The 20635-nt window shown below is 34.1% G+C and overlaps 2 protein-coding genes across 3 annotated transcripts in view; one reads left to right on the forward strand and one right to left on the reverse strand.

Moving 5' to 3' along the window:
• LOC129747863 (muscle calcium channel subunit alpha-1) overlaps positions 1-19486 on the forward strand; it is a 38163-nt gene extending 18677 nt beyond the window's left edge. For both annotated transcript variants that reach the window (XM_055742239.1, XM_055742240.1), the window contains 10 exons: positions 12472-12524; positions 12593-12739; positions 12886-13357; positions 13416-13517; positions 13587-13775; positions 13868-14788; positions 15077-15381; positions 18276-18319; positions 18776-18885; positions 19054-19486. In XM_055742239.1, coding sequence (XP_055598214.1) covers positions 12472-12524; positions 12593-12739; positions 12886-13357; positions 13416-13517; positions 13587-13775; positions 13868-14788; positions 15077-15381; positions 18276-18319; positions 18776-18885; positions 19054-19251 — 2541 coding nt within the window. In that variant the 3' untranslated portion in view covers positions 19252-19486. The remainder of the gene's footprint in view (positions 1-12471; positions 12525-12592; positions 12740-12885; positions 13358-13415; positions 13518-13586; positions 13776-13867; positions 14789-15076; positions 15382-18275; positions 18320-18775; positions 18886-19053) is intronic.
• Positions 1-20635, reverse strand: part of LOC129747866 (probable tRNA N6-adenosine threonylcarbamoyltransferase, mitochondrial) — a 56813-nt gene that overhangs the window by 30566 nt on the left and 5612 nt on the right. The window contains exon 7 of the mRNA XM_055742244.1: positions 11075-11278. The gene's annotated coding sequence lies outside the window, so the exon portion shown is untranslated. The remainder of the gene's footprint in view (positions 1-11074; positions 11279-20635) is intronic.

The following is a 20635-nucleotide window of genomic DNA, read 5'->3' on the forward strand; positions in this document are numbered from 1 at the left end:
ATTTTTTCAGCACATATCATACTTTAATTCAACGAGACTTGTTGAGTTGGATAATTACTTGTACGTGTAATAAAAAAAAATCGCGTTTTGAAACATTACACTTTTTTGCAATTCCGCACTAAAATGTCTGTTTTAGTTCTTCAATACAGTCTCCTGCTTTTCTATCAACAAAAAAACTCGTACTACTTTTCGAACTGTTTGTTAAGAAAAATAAACTGAAAATTATTTCTTCCGGCAACCAAATTTGTGTGTTCAACAACAAGCATTTTGGTGCAGAGTTGCAAGAAAAAAACCTCCATATCTTTGCGTTTATCATACCTAGGATCATAATCATTTCTTTTATATTTCTTTTGCGATCAAGCAATTTTGAACTGAAAAATGGCTGGCTTTGACTCATACATACTGGCAAATAATCATGATTATATTTATTTTGTTCAATGATTTCATTTTATACTTTTTTATTCATATTTTTACCCACATTCAAATCAGTTTCCAAAAGGCTTTATAATTTTCCTAACACGTTCAATACCACACAAAAATAACATTTAACATAAAAAACAATAAAAATGTTACTTGTAGACAAAAACATTAAGCCGTTTGCTAACTACATAGTCAAAAAAGTGAAACATTTTATGGAGAAAATCTGCAGTTCTCCATGCTGTACAATACATGACTTTAAAAAAACTTTTCGCCAAAAAAGATTATGATCTTGGAAAGAGATTAAAAAATACTTACTAAAATTTCGTTTTATTTTAACGAGCCTAAAATACCAGAAATCGTAAATAATTAAGTTCTTTAAAATTAAGTCTAGCGGGTGTTTTGTTCTTACGCGTTATGCTTCAAACTTGTTGCTATAAGAAATTATTTCTGGATATTCTGGACAAAACATAAATAAACAAGTTGAAAATTTTCGAAAATTTGTAGGGTTATTTTTTAAGTATTATGCTTAAGCAACTGGGCCAGATTATAGCTCGATTAGCGAGCAGCTACTGAATTTGTCATCACAGATAGTCTGTTGATTATTTTGTTCGCTCATACTAATTAAGTCCATAAACGCAGGTGAAATTTGATTGTTGTTTGAAACCATTAGCAGGCTCGGTTCCACAGAAGAAACAAAAATGATGTTGATTTTCCAGTACAAAACATTTAATTTTCCCATAAAAACCTAAAAGTTCAAATTTACTCATGTTAACGTTACTTAAAAATTCTGAAAAAAATCATGGATGAGTTTTGAACCAAAACAAAGCTTTTTAGACACCAGTGTTTGAGAAATTAAAAAACGACTCCAAATAGACTCAGTCTAATGTGCATGTTATTGCCATAATCTTATGGACACGATTGACCATAATGAGCTTTGTGGTTGCTGGCATTTCCTACCCGCGCAACCCTATCAGAAAGTAACCAAATAAAATATATCCCATATCACAAGAAAAAACAATTATCGGCCAAGCTACTCAGCTGTAAGCAAGAATTAATTCGTATGAATTGACTGAGCGCTGTGCGTGTGCAGGTACGTAGCCCGGCAGTTGAAAACTGCGAAGCAAAAAAAAAACAGTTTCTCGCTCTTATTTTGTTTTTCTGTCCTGATCCTGAAAATCAAAAATGGTTTAAATCGGTTATTATTTGACAAATTCGATAATTGAACATGTTTGCCCCTTTTTTTTGAAGTAATAACTTCTTCATTACATTACTTTTTTCTCCTATATTACACATCCGTGTACACTAGAAAACCCAATTGCCTATTCTGGCCCTTTAGGTCAGTTTTGTACTGATTTTATACTAGAACCAGCTTCTTTGTTACATAATTTTTTCCTCCCACGGTAGATTTTTTGGCCCTAAAAGTGATTTTTTTTTCTATTCGTCAAGATCTTTCAAACGGTGTATTGCACTTTCGGGTACACGAGAAAACCAAGTTTCATACATTTTTGCCTAGTTTCCTTTATACACACACACAAATTCTGAAAATTCTCTTGAAAATTCATTTAATAACCTACAAGAAGCACATGTCAACAAATAACAACATGTGAACGACCATGCCAACGACTTAAAATTTATGATCAAGTAGGTCGTGGCCCAAGTCCTACGGTTTTATGAAAACAAGCTATCTGTCGCTAACGAAGCGGTTAGCGTTCCGTTGACCTACCCTAACGTTTCGTAAATTTCCACATCGATATCGCTTTCCGCGTCGCTATCATAGATAGCTGGTTTGCATAGTACGCTTGAACTACAGAGCCACGAGAATCACCGGTTCAATCCATGTTTGAAATTAGTCTACCGAATAAAACCTGACATCTATAGCCCATACAGGGCTCACTTTAAATGTGTGAGAACTTTATACCTCACCTTGTTCAATGAAACTAACAATATTTAGAGGATTTCCTACATTATGGTGATCTGTTGTTGATTATTTAGAACAAATTTGAAAACAAACTGTCACTTGTCTCGAGTGCCTTGAAAGCTTTTCTCAATAATGTGTAAGAATCGAGTATAGTTTCGTTGATATAGAACATTATTATCTTAAAATTTCCCTATATTTCCCATCATATCGCCTTGTTAATTCAAACACCGAAGAAATAGGTTTACGCAAAATCCAATCAAATAACGTTTAATAAAAAGCAATGCTTTCCCTTCTTGCTCTTCAAATAGACCCCAAACCTCGAGAAAAAATCAGATGACACAGATAGTTTTCATCAACCAAGAAAACAAGTCCAACAAAACGAGTTTTCGAAGAAGCTCAACAAATTCATCAAATCATTTTTTTTTCACTTACATAAGTCGGTTACAGAAGATCTTAACTCTAAATTTATATAAGAACCTTCAAATTAAATTCTACACCCCTGCATTTCATTAGGCCATTGTACTTTTTCTACTAATAAACTAACTTTACATATCTTACAACCAAATATAAATAGGTAATATTTATTTCATTATTCTGATTCATTTACTACTATCATTGCCCATCCAAACCTGAAACAATCGATTATTGTGCTAAAAACCAAACCAACGATGGATGAAACTGCACCAATTGAAAATAAAATCCTACGTCACGAACCGTAATGTACATCAGTACGTAGTGAAATGTGTGATAGTTGCTATAAAAACTATTGGAAACATTATGCTAGTGACATATCTTCTTCAATTTATGTTTGCAGTTATAGGAGTACAGTTGTTCAAGGTAATTTAATGAAAACAGTATGCCTTATTTAACTTCTATGTATATGCACCCGTTATGTTGTGTTTAGAATTAGAATTCCGTTTTACCTTAGAATGAGTACATGTTCTTGAACACCTGTTAGAAATATGTTTAAATTGTTTTGTTTCCTTTCTATCCACATTTAATAGATTAACTACAGAAAAATAAACCGGAAAGTGAAAAAAGAATCCACGCGTTTTACAAGAAATAACTTAGCTTTTACTTATGTAAATAAAGCCACAAACAAACTGTTCAGATATTTCATATTTTTTTTTCATAGCTTCACAAGATATGGATTTCAGTTTCTAAGTTGTTCAAAGGCAAACACGCGGTAACAAAATAATCGGCTCGAATTGAGAATTTATATGCATCAAATTACATCGGGTCCCTTCAAGTCTCAATAACTAGCGTACTAACTTTAGCTGTTAGTTAGGTTTTGATTTTGACTGAAGCGAAATGGTCTATTTATATGTTTGTGTGGATTTTTTTTTGAGAAACGTTAAATTTTAAATAATTTTGCTTCTATCGTTTGGTGTTTGACTGAAATCACTGTAAACTACTCTGTAGAATATTTAAAACAAGTTTTTTTTTTGCAAATAATGTCGAATTTTTTTCTTTTGAACTGCTTGAATATCATGTTTTCTTTATAAGTTCTGTGAAGGTGATCAAAACATTTCATTATTTTCTCACTACATACAATTATTGCATGAGAGCTACCCAATGCACAGTGGGAAATCGCTGGCCATCAGCCAAAACAAAAATGAGTTAGATATTCCATTTCAAGTAGGTACTTAAATTTTAAATTTTGTCACTATATCGTGTTATTTGATTTTACAATAATTTTTCAAAGTTTGGTAAACCGACGTTTTTTTTTATATTTCACTATTTCAATATCCTCTATAACTACAACAATACATCGATTTTTTAAGCGGAACACAATACTTAAGGACAGAGCATAAATTTTTCAAACATCATAGTTGACTTGATTGCTGATTTTCCTTCACCATCACGTTTCAGGTCTCATTTGACTACTAGTCAAGCTTCAAAAGACTGGAAAACCTTGACTGTCGTCATGGATTTCTGTTCGCGTGACGGATGTTATTTTTCAAACGACGGTCGTCAAAGCAAGTTGATGGCGTCGGTTCAAAGCGATTGTGTATGTATCGAAAAAAATCGAGTATTTGGATTGCTTGTTCTGCGTGTACTTTTCGGCGTCGTCTTAAAATGTTTTCTAATCTAAACAATATTCCGTCACAGTCAAAATGACGAGGACGAACTGAAGACGACTATCATTATTTCGACGCTTGTTTGCTTCGTTACTCGTAAGAAGGCGTCTGTATTTAATGCGACTGCTTTAACTTTTTCATAGTCACAGTTTTTTGACTGATGACTGTGACTGTTTTACGCTCTGCTTAAGGAATCTCTCCCATTACATAGAGTTAAATGTTATCACAGTAAGCTAGGCGTTAAAAAAATTGTGGAAAAAGTGATTTTTATGTGAAACCCTGCATAAAAGTTGGGTTACTACAGTTTGCCACGGTGCTAGGCAATTTCATAAGATTTACAATGAATAAAGTCTGCCACTGCGCAAGTTGGCTTTTAAGCGAACAAACTGGAAACGTTTTATACCGGTAATAAATTTAGCAAGATGACAAATGCTGAGAAGGTGTCGTCCATAAATAAAACTCAGTAATGCATACTAAGCATACAATGAAACATACTTAAAACAATTCATATTGATATTCATACATAAATCCTTCCCCCCCCATCCCACTAAGAGGACGAATGACCAAGTTGGTTAAAATCCTCTATAAATAAAAAATATAGAATAGAATAGAATAGAAATCCATCTCATTTACAATTGTTGACCAAGAAATTCGTTATCACACAAGCTGATTGAAGTGCAAAATCCTAATGAAATAAGAACTAGAGAATTCCGAACAAAAGCTTATTAGCAGGTTTTATTAACTTCGTTCTTTTTCGTAAATATAAATGAAACAGCTACACACCTAATAAACAAAAACCAGATTAGTTTCAATTAGGTACGCGCTTCCGTTTTATTTACAAAGGGCTTCGAGCAGAGTGACACATACAATACACTTTTTTTGGCCCTCAAGTAACCCAATAAACAGTGAGAGTGATCAACAACCTTTATAAGAAAAAAATAGGATCAAAAACCTCAAGGAATATTTAAAGAAGGTAGTGCCACGTCACAATCACGAAAATTTGCTAATTTACTAGGAAATTTGTCTTTTTCGATGATAATTCAAAAAATCTGATAGAAATTTTCCACTTTGTAGACATATGTCATTCGAGGAGGATTTTTGTTCTTCAAGACCGGTACTACAAAAGTTGGATTTTCAAGAATTTTTTCTATAAAATAGACTATCGAAGCTTAAAAAAGTGGAGCATTTTCCCAACATAAATTTGCAAAACTTTAGAATGAGTTAGAAACCTACTATGAAATGTTCAAGGCAGTTCAGCTTCGTATTACATTGAATAATCAAAATCAAATAATCTTTTAGTAAACCGAATTGACAATCATTTATTGATGTTTATTATTCTATCTACGTAAGAATTGTTTATGGTGAAACGGTTGGATAAAAATCATGACAATCAGTTGAACACTCAATTACTACCAGTTAGACATTTTTAAAGCAGATTTTATTTCATTTTTGCACGTTTTAGTTTCAAGATGACACTGCATTCAATAATAAAATATAGGAAAATATTAATAATATGTACTAATTCTGTCGTTCGTTTTGACCAAAAAGGAAACACTTTAGACTACAGGTTTTTGAAATTTGAAACCTATAGCCCCTACTGTGCAATGGATTAACTCCCAATTTGTTTGAGATACAAATACCAATTTCAATAAACATTCAACTGTCTGCCACAATCCAATTTGAAACGGATTTGCTCGATTGATTATAGCTGTTGGTAGTGAAGAAATTTCATTTTCGTAGAAACAAACCAGAAACTTTTCCAAGCAAACAAAAATTTCTGTTGTTATGACGTGAATGTTATGCAAATTTTCCTACAAACTTTTATTTGTTGCTAAAGTCTTCGATTCAATTATACCTTATAATTTTGAAAAATTTTAATCAATTACCTTCCTTAGACAAAATGGTTCTAGATGCTTCCCTCTTAGTTTCTACCCTTAAAACATCGAATGAACAATTTGTTGTGTAGAATAAAGTAAATTCAACATTTTTTTATGCAAATCCGGGATCGACAAATCAGATGCAACAATTTATGATTAGGGCTGTAGAAAAAGTTTGTTCTTCAAGTAATAATAGCTAGTTCAAACTACAGTGTGTTCCATAAGTTCGAATTTTTTAATTTGTAATTTTCGTTCAACTTTATAAAAAATTCCACCTATATCGAGCTTCGGACGTTTCTCAAGACCGCACGCTCGCTCTGTAATGGACAGTTTGTCTCATATACGAATGATAACGATTTTGAATAAAATTTAAAATAGGTTTCCTGTATTTTTTTTCATTCGCGACAAAACATATGAATTAATCCAAGAGAGTCAGATTTTCAGGACTGAAAACCTTTTTTTTAAAGCCAAAATGTCCGCAGTATTTTTGTGTGAGATTATCGATAAAAATGGACACTACATGAAAAAAAAACCCAAAAGCACCAAGAATTTCCACTCCGTTGGTCTAATGGCTAACGTGTCTGGCGTATGAGGTCAAGGGATCGAATCACACCACCCTAAAAACTAGGTTAAGAAAATTTTGTGAGTCTTCGGATGGACACAAATATGACAAAAAGAAACAATTTTACGGAGATTATCAAGTTTATGGCGTATAAAAGATCGCATAGACAAACTAGCTTAAAGCTGAGAGTCTCTATAATAAAGACAAAAAAAATAATGGCCAATGTAAACATAACACAACAGTACATGTGTATGTATTTGATGTTTATCATCTATATTTGATGAGGAATAACTTATGAGAATTAAGTTAAAATCGTCTTAAAGAGCAGGTCAAAAATGAACACTTAATTCAAATGGGCTTTTTAACATCACGGATAGTTTGTCTGATGATAGTACAAAATTACTCAAAAATTTATTTATGTGGTTTCACCGCAATAACAAGTTAAAAAGTAAATTCGCACTTATTGAGCACCCTGTATAGAAGAAATCATAGCGACATAACTAACTAATGGCAAAAATCTATTCTTACGGTTTCGTAGATGTTTGTTTAAATTATTTTCGAATCCTTTCAATTTTTAAACTTAAATCTTAATATTATATTATGAAGTGATGTTTTACTGTCCAACTTCAACTGTATGCTAGACTTTGTTTTGGATTTTGCATTCCTAAGTTGCATATTATATTTTTTCATCTTTGTAGAGTTTCAATTTTAAATATTTACTTGCAATGTCTGATACAGTATGTTACATAAGAGCGTAGTTTTAATTACTTTTGATTGATGCAGTATAATGGTGTAATTTTTTTTTTCAAACAGAGGGCAACATTGTCCTTCATGCTTCGTGAAAATTAATCAGCTGACTACTGTTTCCAATACGCTTTCAGCATTTTTTTTTTCAAAATGAGAACCGTAAACGCTTCGCGCTTTGAAACAGTTTTTTGTGTTCGCACCTCAAAGGTCGTGACTTTGGATTGGCCGTCTCAATTGTCTGATGCCAATCCGATTGAAAAAGTTTGGGCTCAAATAAAGATGAACCTTGAGAAGAATCGACCAAGCAATTTGAAGCAGCTTGTTCGCCTGTTTCACAAAATTTGGACAACGTTTTTTTAGAGGAATATTCGCAAAATCTTGTCCCAAGTATGCCTCGAAGATTTCAAGCTATTATTAATGCTGAGGGTGATTGGACCTGCTATAAATGTACATGTTGGATTTTTTGATAAAACAAATCAATAGTAAAAAGAATTTCCGTAATAGGTTTTTTCATTTTCTCCAAACAGTGACTACGATCTAATGTAACAGACTGTATATTAACGTTATCCTAAGGTCTAACTGGCTGCATGTTTCAATAGTTTTCCTTATTCCGAAAGTTTATATATATGATTAACAGTTGGATCTTTATATACATTTATTATTCACTTTATAGTCAAATTAAAATTAAAATTGTTTTAGGATTCATGTTTGCTTTACTTTTACACACCTACTTTTGTAAAAAAAATTTCATTACTTTCGAGGAAAACGAGAATACATTTCATTATTGAATGTTTTGTTTGTGATGCGCAAAATTGACAAATATCTTTCAAAAACACTTTCGTAGTATTTCAATAAAAATTCCATTGTACTGATGTGCAGTTTTTTTTCTTTCAATATTACTTGTTTGTCATTTTTTTTTTAATTAACTGAACGTTTTTTTTTTTTATTATTGTACACTTTTCACCGAAGCTCTCATATTTAAATGTAGGTGAATTATTGGTAGAACCCCCTATACTAAAGATGTTGGTCTGTACCGCCATTTCCTGTTCTACTAAAAACGATAAATTATTTAAAAAAAATCAAATTTATTGTTTTTTTAACGAAAAGCTTGAAAAATTTTCAATAAATTTTATTAAATACATTTTTTAAGTTAAAATGAACACTCATCAAGATTTAAACTATAGAAAATTTGAAAAAAAAAAAAATAGTAGACGTCTAAACTAAGCTTCGATGGAATGCTGGAGTTAAGCTAAGATTACCGGTACATTTTGTACGATAATACATACGATAATCCCCACCAATCAATGCCATAAGATAAGGCATATAAAACGTTCAACCTAAATCATATAACAAGGGCTTCAGTAAGAAAAGTGTTGTCATAATTCTTCCGCTTAATTTAATTCCTATAAACATATTTCATGGCGTGATTACAAAAAGTAAGATTCAACAAGGCCCTTGTTTGGTGCGTTCTACTGATGCCTCCACAATCTCAATAATTAAAGAAAGTGTCCGTAGTTTCATAGAATATTCTTATAAACACAATTTTGTTCTTTCATTTTCCTGTTTTTATCTTTTTACTTCTTTTAGTGCGAAACTTCTGAATCGTCCGCAATAAACCATTAATGTTACTTATTTTATCGGCCTTATCGGTGAGAAATGATGTCCTATGCAGTAGGGGCATCTTATTTAATATGTGATGATAATGCTTCTAAATAAATTCTACCTACTTATTTTCACCATTTCACTGCCGTTGGACGCATAATTGTCACATGTGACATTTCGACGTTTTTTACTTTTTGATGCCAATCGTGATAATTTTATACATATTATTGAAATTCTTTGTCGAAACATACAGTTTATTCTAGAAATTTCGAGAAAAATTCAAAGTCAATTTGTCACACTGGGACAAATGGACGCATAACTGTCACACTGAGACGATTGGATGCATATTTGTCACACTCAATAAATGAATGTATTATAACTTCGGAACGTCTAAATAGATTTTCACCAAACTTGGCATACGTGTCCTTGATAGTCGGGAGGGGATCATGGAGATAAAAAGAGGGGGAGGGTCACTGTTTTCGCGACATCCCAGCATGTGCAAGAAAAACTCTGCGAACTGCTGCGGGTTCGTTGCTGGCGCTTGGAAGAGTGCATGCAAACGAAACCCACTTCACAACATTAGTCAAATATTACTCTTCCGGCGTCGTGGAACTGTAATCCAAAATTGTCCAGGATGGCCATAAGTGATTGTCAGTGGTTTTAGCAGACCATTTCTTCTTTGGTTTTGCTTTGAAATTTTATTTTGACGCACCTTGCAAAATACCGAAGATGTCCGTTTTTTAATGTTTACGAAGTATGCCGCCAGAGTTACTTCATCCGGAACTTGTTCCAGGACCGTATTCACTTCAAACGGATTGATTGTCCTCTTCTGGTATCGCTTTTATCGCGGTTGCGACATTTTCAGCACGGCAGCTGACAGTTTGTTGAAGAAATGTTGCCTCCTGTACAGTGAGTGAGCTGGCTCCCCGAGCAGTCTTATTGATCGAACCCGTTAAACACTTCATGTTAGTCACCAAATAATGTACGCTTTCGAATAATCCGATTCAGACCTAATTTTTTTCAATTTAAGCTTCCATTTACGAATAGAACACAAGAGCCACGCACGAAATTAAAACCAAACAACTACTGAGAAAGTGTTCGTGGTGTGACAAATATGCGTCCATTTTTCGACTATTCATAGAATTTCGCGGCATAAATGTCACACAAGGATTTTCATTGAAAAAACAGTTCATTTTCGAAAAATTTGATCGAGGCTCATATGATAGGAGTATACTTTAGAGATCTATGGCATTGAATTCAACAAAAGTTGCGAAACTGTGCGATAACAGCAAAATGTTTTGGTGAAACTTTAATTGCGTTTTTCTCGCTTTGCCTTTTTGTAACATGTGACAATTATGCTTCCAACGGCAGTTCATTTCTTCTAACTTTCTATCCATCTATAAAATTTCATAGTTTTGAGATGTCCTTACTAAAAGGACATCACTTTTCAAGGCCGATAAATTAAGTAACAAACATACATTGCGGTGATTAATCTCTTCATTACTTTTGGATACTCCCTGCGATGACAGTTTTAAGAAATAAAAAATTGTCGATTATTTTCACTTATATTCTAGGTGCTCAAAATTCGATACGAAAGATCGCATTTACATGACGATATTGCAAACTTTTTGTATTTCGACGCTACAGTTTGTGTAGGCCTTTCCCTGAACGTTGTCCTTAAATTCGATGAAAAGATCGATGAACGTTTTACCCTTCATCTTTGTAAGCTGACCCAAAATTCAAAACATAGGATCGATATTGACCGTCTGTCTGACAAAGCCTCCCAGTACATTTTTTTTCTTTCACGAAAAATATTTAAACCTGTTGCTGTTTGAATGAAGTAAAATAAAGTAAAGATTTGACTCACCTATTTTGTTGTCATCGTATGACGAGTGTGCGGCGAAGCCTTTTAATACGGGTAAAAAGTTTTCAGGGGAAACCCACTGCGGCTAATCTGTTCGCCCTTCCGAGTACTTATAAACACATGAAGACGAACCTGATGAGATTTAAGGCTTCTGAGGGTAGATTATGTTCCTCAGCAAATCCGCTGAAGAAACTTATTAAGACCAACCTGGAAAAGTGAACAAAATAACAAAGTAATAAGTTTGAAGTTACACCTCCACCATCTTACATGCAACAATTCTTAAGAGCTTGAAATCAGACACTAGTTAATGGCCTACTGAGGCGATTAAAAGTCAAGTTTTGAATTCAAATGTAAAATTGCAACGCTTTCTTAAAACTGACATTGAACCAGTTAGCTATTAATTTTCTCGCGTTATGGTTTTAGCAGAGTTTTGACTCGCCTACTCTGAAATCCTCAAATTTATTATGCCGTAGTAAACACGAGCTTGACTTTGGCAATATCCAAAACTTAGAGCAATTTTACTCGTGTTGGGAAAAAGTGGTCGAAATTTTTACACTTGTAGCACATTTTGAAAACTTTACTATGTAAAAACATTTTCAAGATCTGCAGCCTTCAAGTTTTTTTACAACACGTGTTATTGTTCCGTATGCTGTGATGCAAAACTAGCTCGATTTCTATCACATTCGGCTGAAATAGAAACGGTGTTGTAAAAAAATTCAACGCCTAAAGATATTGATAACATTCTGCATGGTCAAATTTTCAAAATGTGCTGCAAGTATCTAAATTTCTACCACTTTTTCTTTTTCGTTTACATGCAAAACCGTAGAATGGTAAAAGTATGGGGAAAAAATGTAAATAAGAGGTAAAATGGTTGTTCTTTACGCATATAGGGAAGAACACTTCCAGATGAAATGAAATCCCTAATAAAATTAAATTAAACAGTAAATTTGTCTTAACATAATAGGTACCTAAACTATTATTGAATATTTAAATTTTAAACAAAAATCAATAAATTTCAAATTTTTATCCCTTGAATTAAACTTCGAATTTTAATTGAAGTTTCAAGAATCTAATAGCTAACTTGGGCTGATCCCTTTCATTATTTCTCTAATTTGATAAATATATATTTACTGATCAAAGCAGCAAGCTTCGTAAAGCTTTTTTTGTGTATTCGTTTTATTTTATGGAAAAGTCTTTTTACGGTTTTACATGAAGTATCTAACGCTTATAAGGCTACAATCAAGCGTAATAAAAACATATTTATGTAAGTACTAATTTTTGTTTTCTATTTGTTCGCATGATAACTGTTTTACATTTTGAACAAAGTTGGTGTGAATTCGTGCTAATTTCATCTACGTTGGGTGTCTTAAAGCTTAAAATATTTTTTTTTCTATTCACAGGGCAAGTTTTTCTCTTGTTCAGATGGATCAAAAATGCAAGAATCCGATTGCCAGTGAGTGGAGAGAGATCTTTTGCTGTGGGCATTTGCTCAGATAACTGTTTTTTTTTTTTTCATTCCAGTGGCACATATCTTGTATATGAAGATGGAAAAGTCGATAAGCCGGTATCGAAAGAACGAGAATGGACCAGGAATCGATTTCACTTTGACGATGTTTCCAAAGCTATGCTTACTCTCTTCACCGTTTCAACGTTTGAAGGATGGCCAGGGTAATGCTAAGTTTAGCTGATTCTATCTGACAACAATTTTCAGTTTCAGATTTCAAGTTTGAATATAAAATTCCGGAAAAGTCATATTCAAGATATTAAGTTCAAATCATTGACTGTGAATATTTATAATATCTCTGTTGTTTCAGATTACTTTACGTTTCTATTGACTCGCACGAGGAAGATTCTGGACCAATTCACAATTTTCGACCAATTGTTGCCGCATACTACATCATATACATCATCATTATCGCCTTCTTCATGGTCAATATATTCGTGGGTTTCGTTATCGTGACGTTCCAAAACGAAGGTGAACAAGAGTACAAAAACTGCGATCTGGACAAAAATCAACGGAACTGCATAGAATTTGCTTTGAAGGCAAAGCCTATCAGGCGGTACATACCAAAACACAGAATTCAGTATAAAGTATGGTGGTTCGTTACATCTCAACCATTCGAATACATGATATTTGTGCTGATTATGATCAACACCATAACATTATCTATGAAATTTTATCGACAACCGGAGATTTATACAGAAGTTTTAGATTTGTTGAACTTGATATTCACTGCAGTATTTGCCCTAGAATTTGTGTTCAAGCTAGCAGCATTCAGATTTAAGGTATTTCTAAAAATATCACATTTAGGAAAAAAACTTAACAACTTTTGAAACATTTCAGAACTATTTCGGTGATGCGTGGAACGTTTTCGATTTTATAATAGTCTTAGGCAGTTTCATAGATATAGTTTATTCAGAAGTTAACGTGAGCAAAGGCATGAAGGTCAGTCTAAAGATCAACGAACATGGCTGTTGATATGGATAACAAATATTTTCTCAAACTGTCTTTTAGGGTGGCTCAAGTATTATTTCCATCAACTTCTTCCGACTGTTTCGAGTTATGCGTCTCGTAAAACTTTTGGCGAGAGGTGAGGGCATTAGAACACTTCTTTGGACGTTTATCAAATCGTTCCAAGCACTTCCATACGTTGCTCTGCTGATCGTGATGCTGTTCTTCATTTACGCTGTTATTGGCATGCAGGTAATATTTCATCCGTTGGATCAGAATTACTGATTCCAATCACGAACTGAAATGTTCTAACTGCCTGCTTTCTAAAAACGTTTCCTATTCAGGTTTTCGGCAAAATAGCAATGAACGACGAAACATCTATTCACAGGAATAATAACTTCCAAACCTTCCCTCAAGCTGTACTCGTTTTGTTCAGATCAGCGACAGGAGAAGCGTGGCAAGATATTATGCTGGATTGCTCAAATCGACCAGGTGAAGTGAACTGCGACGAACGTTCCGACGATGCTGGATCGCCCGACGGGTGTGGTTCTAGCATAGCGTTCCCATATTTCATTTCGTTTTACGTGTTGTGCTCCTTTTTGATTATAAACTTATTCGTCGCCGTCATCATGGACAATTTCGATTATCTCACAAGAGATTGGTCGATTCTTGGACCACACCATCTGGACGAGTTTGTACGATTGTGGAGTGAATATGATCCCGATGCTAAAGGCAGGATAAAGCACCTCGACGTCGTCACTCTATTGAGAAAAATTTCTCCACCCCTTGGATTCGGTAAACTTTGTCCTCATAGAGTGGCTTGCAAAAGACTGGTGTCCATGAATATGCCTTTGAACAGTGATGGAACAGTCCTATTCAATGCAACTTTGTTTGCGGTCGTGAGGACATCGTTGAAAATCAAAACCGAAGGAAACATTGACGACGCAAATGCTGAACTTCGCGCTACCATCAAGCAGATCTGGAAGCGAACGTCTCCCAAACTGCTGGATCAGGTGGTGCCACCACCAGGCGTAGACGATGAAGTCACTGTTGGTAAATTTTATGCGACATTTTTGATCCAAGACTATTTCAGACGGTTCAAGAAACGGAAAGAAAATGACAATAAACATACCGATTACGACAGGCGCACAGTTACATTACAAGCTGGATTACGAACCCTGCACGAGGCGGGTCCCGAACTCAAACGAGCCATTTCCGGCAATTTGGAAGACATGGGTGACGACAATCCCGAGCCGATGCACAGGGTAAGTTTCTTTTACACGACCTACATATATATAGGGTAACTTATATATGATTAGGAATTGGCAAAAAAACAGTAATGGGATATGTTTTACTGGAACCATGCGGGACCCAATGGCCGCGCAGTACCAATTGCCGCGCATTTTCAATTTTGATCATTACTACATATCTTCGGAAATCAGTAACTAATATTTTAATATTTCACACAAATCTACGTTGTTTTTGTACATCAGGAAGTTTTTCAAAACAAGAAATAAAACCGCTTCCAACTATGACTTTTTTTAAATTTTCAGCGAAATCACACATTGTTCGGAAGTATGTGGTCATCGATACGTCGACCCGGCCAGTTTCCAAAGAAAACCAACAACGTAGCACCGAAAGCTTCCGCAACATCGGCAGCCGCAACGGCAGCGATGCACGCGGTGTTTTCAGGCGCAGAAGGATACACTTCCTCCACGTATCGCCAAATGAGCAATGGTTTCGGTCGTCTTACGAACAATGCTTCTAGTGATATCAAAATTGACAATATTCCGCTACACCCGTTACTGCTCGATGGCAGCAGTATGGAACAAACAGGACGGGTGTACAATTCGAACAAGTAAGTATTTTGATTCTACACTCCAACTATGATATGCTTGTATTGAAAAACATGAAACAAAAATTAAGAACAAACAGACCGACAATGTTCAAAACATGGGAAAATTATAATTGAAGTATTCATTCGAATATGCCATTGATAAGACTGTAATATAAACCTCTCAAAGCCATATATTCAAAGCAACTCTCAACTTTTTTCCAAATATTTGTTATGGGTTTGATTTCTTAATTTCAAAAGACTATATTTTTTCTAAATATATCGAAATAATTGCTTAGAGCAAGTTCACTTATGTCGGAGAAAATATTAGGAATTTTGACAGCTGAAGCACGCGAAATGCGAAATTTCGCTTAAAATATGCAACCGTCAATTTTTTCCCAACATTGTTTCTACTTAAATTTCAATATTCCTTGATATAAATCCCAATATTTCTGCATCTCAGCATGCGAAAATAGAAAAAAATGTTCCTTAGAATTTGACGGCCGCAGATCTTATTTTTTTCCATTTCGCCTGCGGCCATGCCTTTTTTTTTGTTTTCGCCTATACTATCGTTTTTGTCTTTCTCTCCATTTTCTACTTCTCCGCAACTTTTCTTAAAATGTGATCTGTATAATACAGATTATAGACACTATAATTTCATATAGTCTGGCAAAGAGAATGACGGGAGCCAATCGAACTGTCATTCGCGAAATTATAGTGTCTATAATACAGATCACTTTCAAAAAAAGTTGCGGAGAAGTGGAAAATGTGGATAAAGAAAAAACGCTCTTATTAACGAAACAAAAATGGCATGAACGTCATTTCGGCATAAAACAGACGTAAAGAGTTGTAGACAAACTTTTAGAATTCTTTTAAATTAACTTTTAAATTGATTTAAATTAACGTCAAAAGAAATTCTATAGTTTTTTCGAATTCAAAGAATAAGGTTCTTAATAATCGAGTAAGGTACCGTGGTTGAGTTGAAATTGGAATCTTTCGATTACTTTGATTCAGTTAAATTATTCAATCAAGTAGTCTCAAACCGCAGATTAGAGTTCTAAAAAATATATATTTCGAGAAAACTAATCAATAGATGTTGGACTATTGTATTTTATCTAACTTGAAGTTTTACTTAACCAAAACAATGTTTCCAAAATATATTTTGTTTCACTTGGACAACGTGAATTATCACAATTAAACGCGGAATAATTTCATCTTATTCGATTTTCAAAAATGGCATTTGTAGGTTCACATTGAAAAAATATGGACAACGGATTTTCAAAAAACCAAAATGTTTATAGACTCACCGACCAAACCCAAGCAACCAAAAGTCTCGTTAAAAAGGTCGAACACAGCTTAATCAGCATAATCAATGTGCTGAAGTTCCTTTTACTCAGCCCAAAATTTAAGTTCTTATTGAAGCTTTGAAGTTCCATTACAGATTTGAACGACCTTCTATTCAGCCCACAAGTAAACGTTTAATCAGCAAAAACAAAAAATAATTCTTGATATATAATCAATGAATTGCTTCAACTGACTTTCAATAAATTCGTGGTAAGTAAATACAGTTGGACGAAACTTTATAAAGTCAAAGTATTTACACTTTTCAAAACCAATTATTTGCGAGTTAGCTTTAAGTTGTTCTGAGTTGAAGTTTCAAAATAAATTATACATTTCAACAATTTCCAAGCTCCAAAAAATGATTTATTTATTATATGCCCTTTTGAGACGTTCGTTCACATTTCATATTCATGAAATGGCGGACATGTCTCAAAAAAGGCTATTTGAGGAACTTTCTGGAACTTCGAGTCCATAGAAGGCTATTTGAGATCCAATTTGTAACTTTTATTCTGAATTATGCGATTGACATGTCACAGAAAAGGCTATTCGAGGAACTTCTTGGAACTTGAAGTTAACAAAAGGCTATTTGAGGAACTTCTTAGAACTTGAAGTTCACAGAAGGCTATTTAAGACCTAATTTGTAACTTTTATACTGTGTGGATGCGATTGACATGTCACAAAATAGGGTAATTGAGAAACTTCTTGGAACTTGAAGTTCACAGAAGGCTATTTGAGGAACTTCTTGGAACTTGAAGTTCACAGAAGGCTATTTGACACCTAATTTGTAACTTTTATACTGTGTGGGTGCGATTGATATGTCACAAAAAAGGCTATTTGAGGAACTTTTTGGAACTTCAAGTTCATAGAAGGCTATTTGAGGAACCTTTTGTAACTTTCATGCTCACATCCGAGAAAATTTGGTACCAATTCCCTTTGAAACCTTTATTCAGCGAAATTCGAACTTTGGAGGAACGAGTTTAAGTAGATATGAGACTTTTGGTTGCTTGGGAATACTTGATTTTGCCTTAAAATGACTCAGAAAAGACTAAATTTTTAATTGTTGGAATGATACAAAAGCTACTCGAAAAATTGTACAGATTTCAAAACAGGAAAAAAACTCTAATCCGTTTCTTCAGGTTAAAAACACTTGATTCTGAAGAATGTTTAGAGGTATTGCAAAAAACTGTGTATGTATGTAACTCGTTGCGAAAGATCGACTTTTCAGCACTCGACGTACTTATCCAACTCGGCAAGCCTTCTTGGATTAATTAACAACATTGAGTTTTTAGAAAATTAATGATAAATATTAAGATAATAACAAATAAATTCTGCAGCGTTGCTCGAAATATTCAAGAACTTTTTAGCATAATTTAAAAAAAAAATGAATTCACATAACTGAACAAAACTTATTGTTAGTAGTACTAGAATACTTTGATTCGACATTTCCTTTCATCGCTGGTTGTAAAGATTACCAAACACTCTCGCAAAAACTCGAAAGGGATTTCCAGAATGTGACTATCCGAAGTTTAAATTAATCTTCCGGAATGTAAAATATATATTGTTTTCTTTACTTTCAGCACTGACATGGGTGATATCGAACCAGAAGTCCGGTTAAGAAGCGGTAAGACGATTTATTATTATTCTCATGAACGCTAAATATTTCAACTAGCGTGATTTTTTTCTCGTTATTTAACGCTGTCAGAATATATTTTGAAATTAAATGCCGCATTCCGATTCTGAATTTCGCTTTTGAATATGAGTTCTATGTTTGAGGCTGAATTGTAATTTACAATTTATAATTGTTACTTATTACTCTGAGTTCAGAATTTTGATTTTGAATTTCGTTTTTGGCTTAGTGACTGAAGGCTTTGAGCTATGTACATTTGCTTTTTAATGTTTCATGCTTTATGCGTTCATGCGGAATAAAAACGTTATTTTGCTTTGCCAGATTCGCAGAGATCTCCAAACATGACTTTATTAGTGACAAAAAGACACAGCTTCTAGCTAATCGTCCAAAACAACTCACTTTACAAAATTCTCGAATCGTACTTATTGAAACATTTTATTTTATTTACAGCCAATAGTGCAAGTACTACAAGGATGACACACTCTACACCTTGTAGTCCCAAAGAAAAAAATAATAAGGGTATAGAAGTAATTGGCTCTGCTGAGAGCTTAGTAGGACGGGTAAGTATTTCATTCACTGTAGGTAGTTGTTGCAAAAGGCGAAACACAAAATTTCCTTTAAAAAAATGGCAATTGATTCATCAACATACTCACGCGATTCGAATTTCTGACCGGAATCGATTCATTAAAACTTGAAAATGAAGAATAACATGATTTATATTTCAACAGGTTCTCATCGAACAAGGTCTAGGAAAGTATTGCGATCCAGATTTAGTGCATTGTGCTCAAATTGAAATGCAAGAGGCCTTGGAGATGACCCAGGAAGAAATGGATCTAGCAGCGCATGAATTAATGCTACAAGAAAGATTTAACAGAAACAACCACCTTTCCAAACCACAAAGGAAACGAGAAAATCAAGCGTTATAGTACACCTTGAAATATGCATTGGGTTAATATTTTTATCTTTTGGATCTGCTTGTGAAACCGACAAACTCCGATCAAATACTACATGGAATGAAAACATTATAAGTCGATTACTAAGAATCTTCTAGATCCCTTACCATTAGAACACTCATTGACGGAAGCGAATATGGTTATAGTAAAAACTCGATTCTTTTATAAAAATGACTGAAATAAATTTTCAATAGAAAAAAATGTTTAAAAACCTATTGATTTTCAAATCGAAAAATATGTTCAATTTTAATAATTGAAGTCTCTAAATGGATAACCTAAACATCATGTTGCCTGACGGTAAGAAGAGTTTTCTGAATTTCCTTCGATATTTTTATTGCTTTTAACTTTTTATTGCTGAAGCCTTTAGCCTTTGGTTTTTCTGGATTCTTCTTTTAACAACTTTTTTTATTCTCTCTTCAACATCACAAATAATCTATATCCCAAAACGATTAGCCCGGATTTACTTCTTCAGGATATGGACCCAGAGACAAGCTGAAAATTTCATTTATTTGTCAAGATAGCTTAAAGAACTTTTGAAGAAAATAACTGGAAATGACAAGCAGTGCCAGGAAAGCCGTATAATCCCATCGGAGAACTGAGAAAAAGGAAGGAAGCTTGGGAAATCATGATGATCCTGGAGATTTCAAGTGACGATTACGATGGTAGCGATTCTTGTGGACAACGAGGTAGCAGTTGTTTTAGAGCCGTTGCGATTGATGCTGGTGACGACGCTGTTCATGAAGATGAAAATCCCTGGCATCACGAGTGGAATCGTTGCACTGGTGCTTCCGGTAGCGGCAGAGTCGGTTATGGACTAGACAGACGTGATGGAGGTGATGACAGAAACCCGTTCAAAGGCAGAGAATGTGATCTCGTACGTTGTGACGGAAGACAAGGTTACTGAATCTGTTAAATGCATCTGTTAATATCAAATGCAAGAATAAAACGTTGGAATAGTGTAACGAGTGCAACCGCAGCAAAGATGGTATGAGCAATTGATGGCGTAGAGGTGGTTATGGCGACAGAGGCTCATTTAGAGTAGAGATGTACCGAATAGTGGTATTCGGCGAACGGCCGAATACCGAATATTGACCTTTTCAACTATTCGGCCAAACGAATATTCGGCCGAATATTCGGTCGAATATACTGTTGAGTTTTCCATAAAAATACAAAAGCGATTATTTCAATTTCCTTCTTTTTGTTTCATCTTAATGCCCCTCATGTTTTTGAGTCGATTATTTTCAACCTGATGATATATTACAAGATCTTTTTCAAGTAGGGGTCTCTCTCATTTAAAAAAAAATTACCAAAAACTGAAAGGATATCAGATGACCTGTTGCTTCAAGGGCGTTTATCA

The sequence above is a fragment of the Uranotaenia lowii genome, chromosome 2, assembly GCF_029784155.1.
Source record: "Uranotaenia lowii strain MFRU-FL chromosome 2, ASM2978415v1, whole genome shotgun sequence".
NCBI classification, from domain to species: Eukaryota; Metazoa; Arthropoda; class Insecta; order Diptera; family Culicidae; genus Uranotaenia; species Uranotaenia lowii.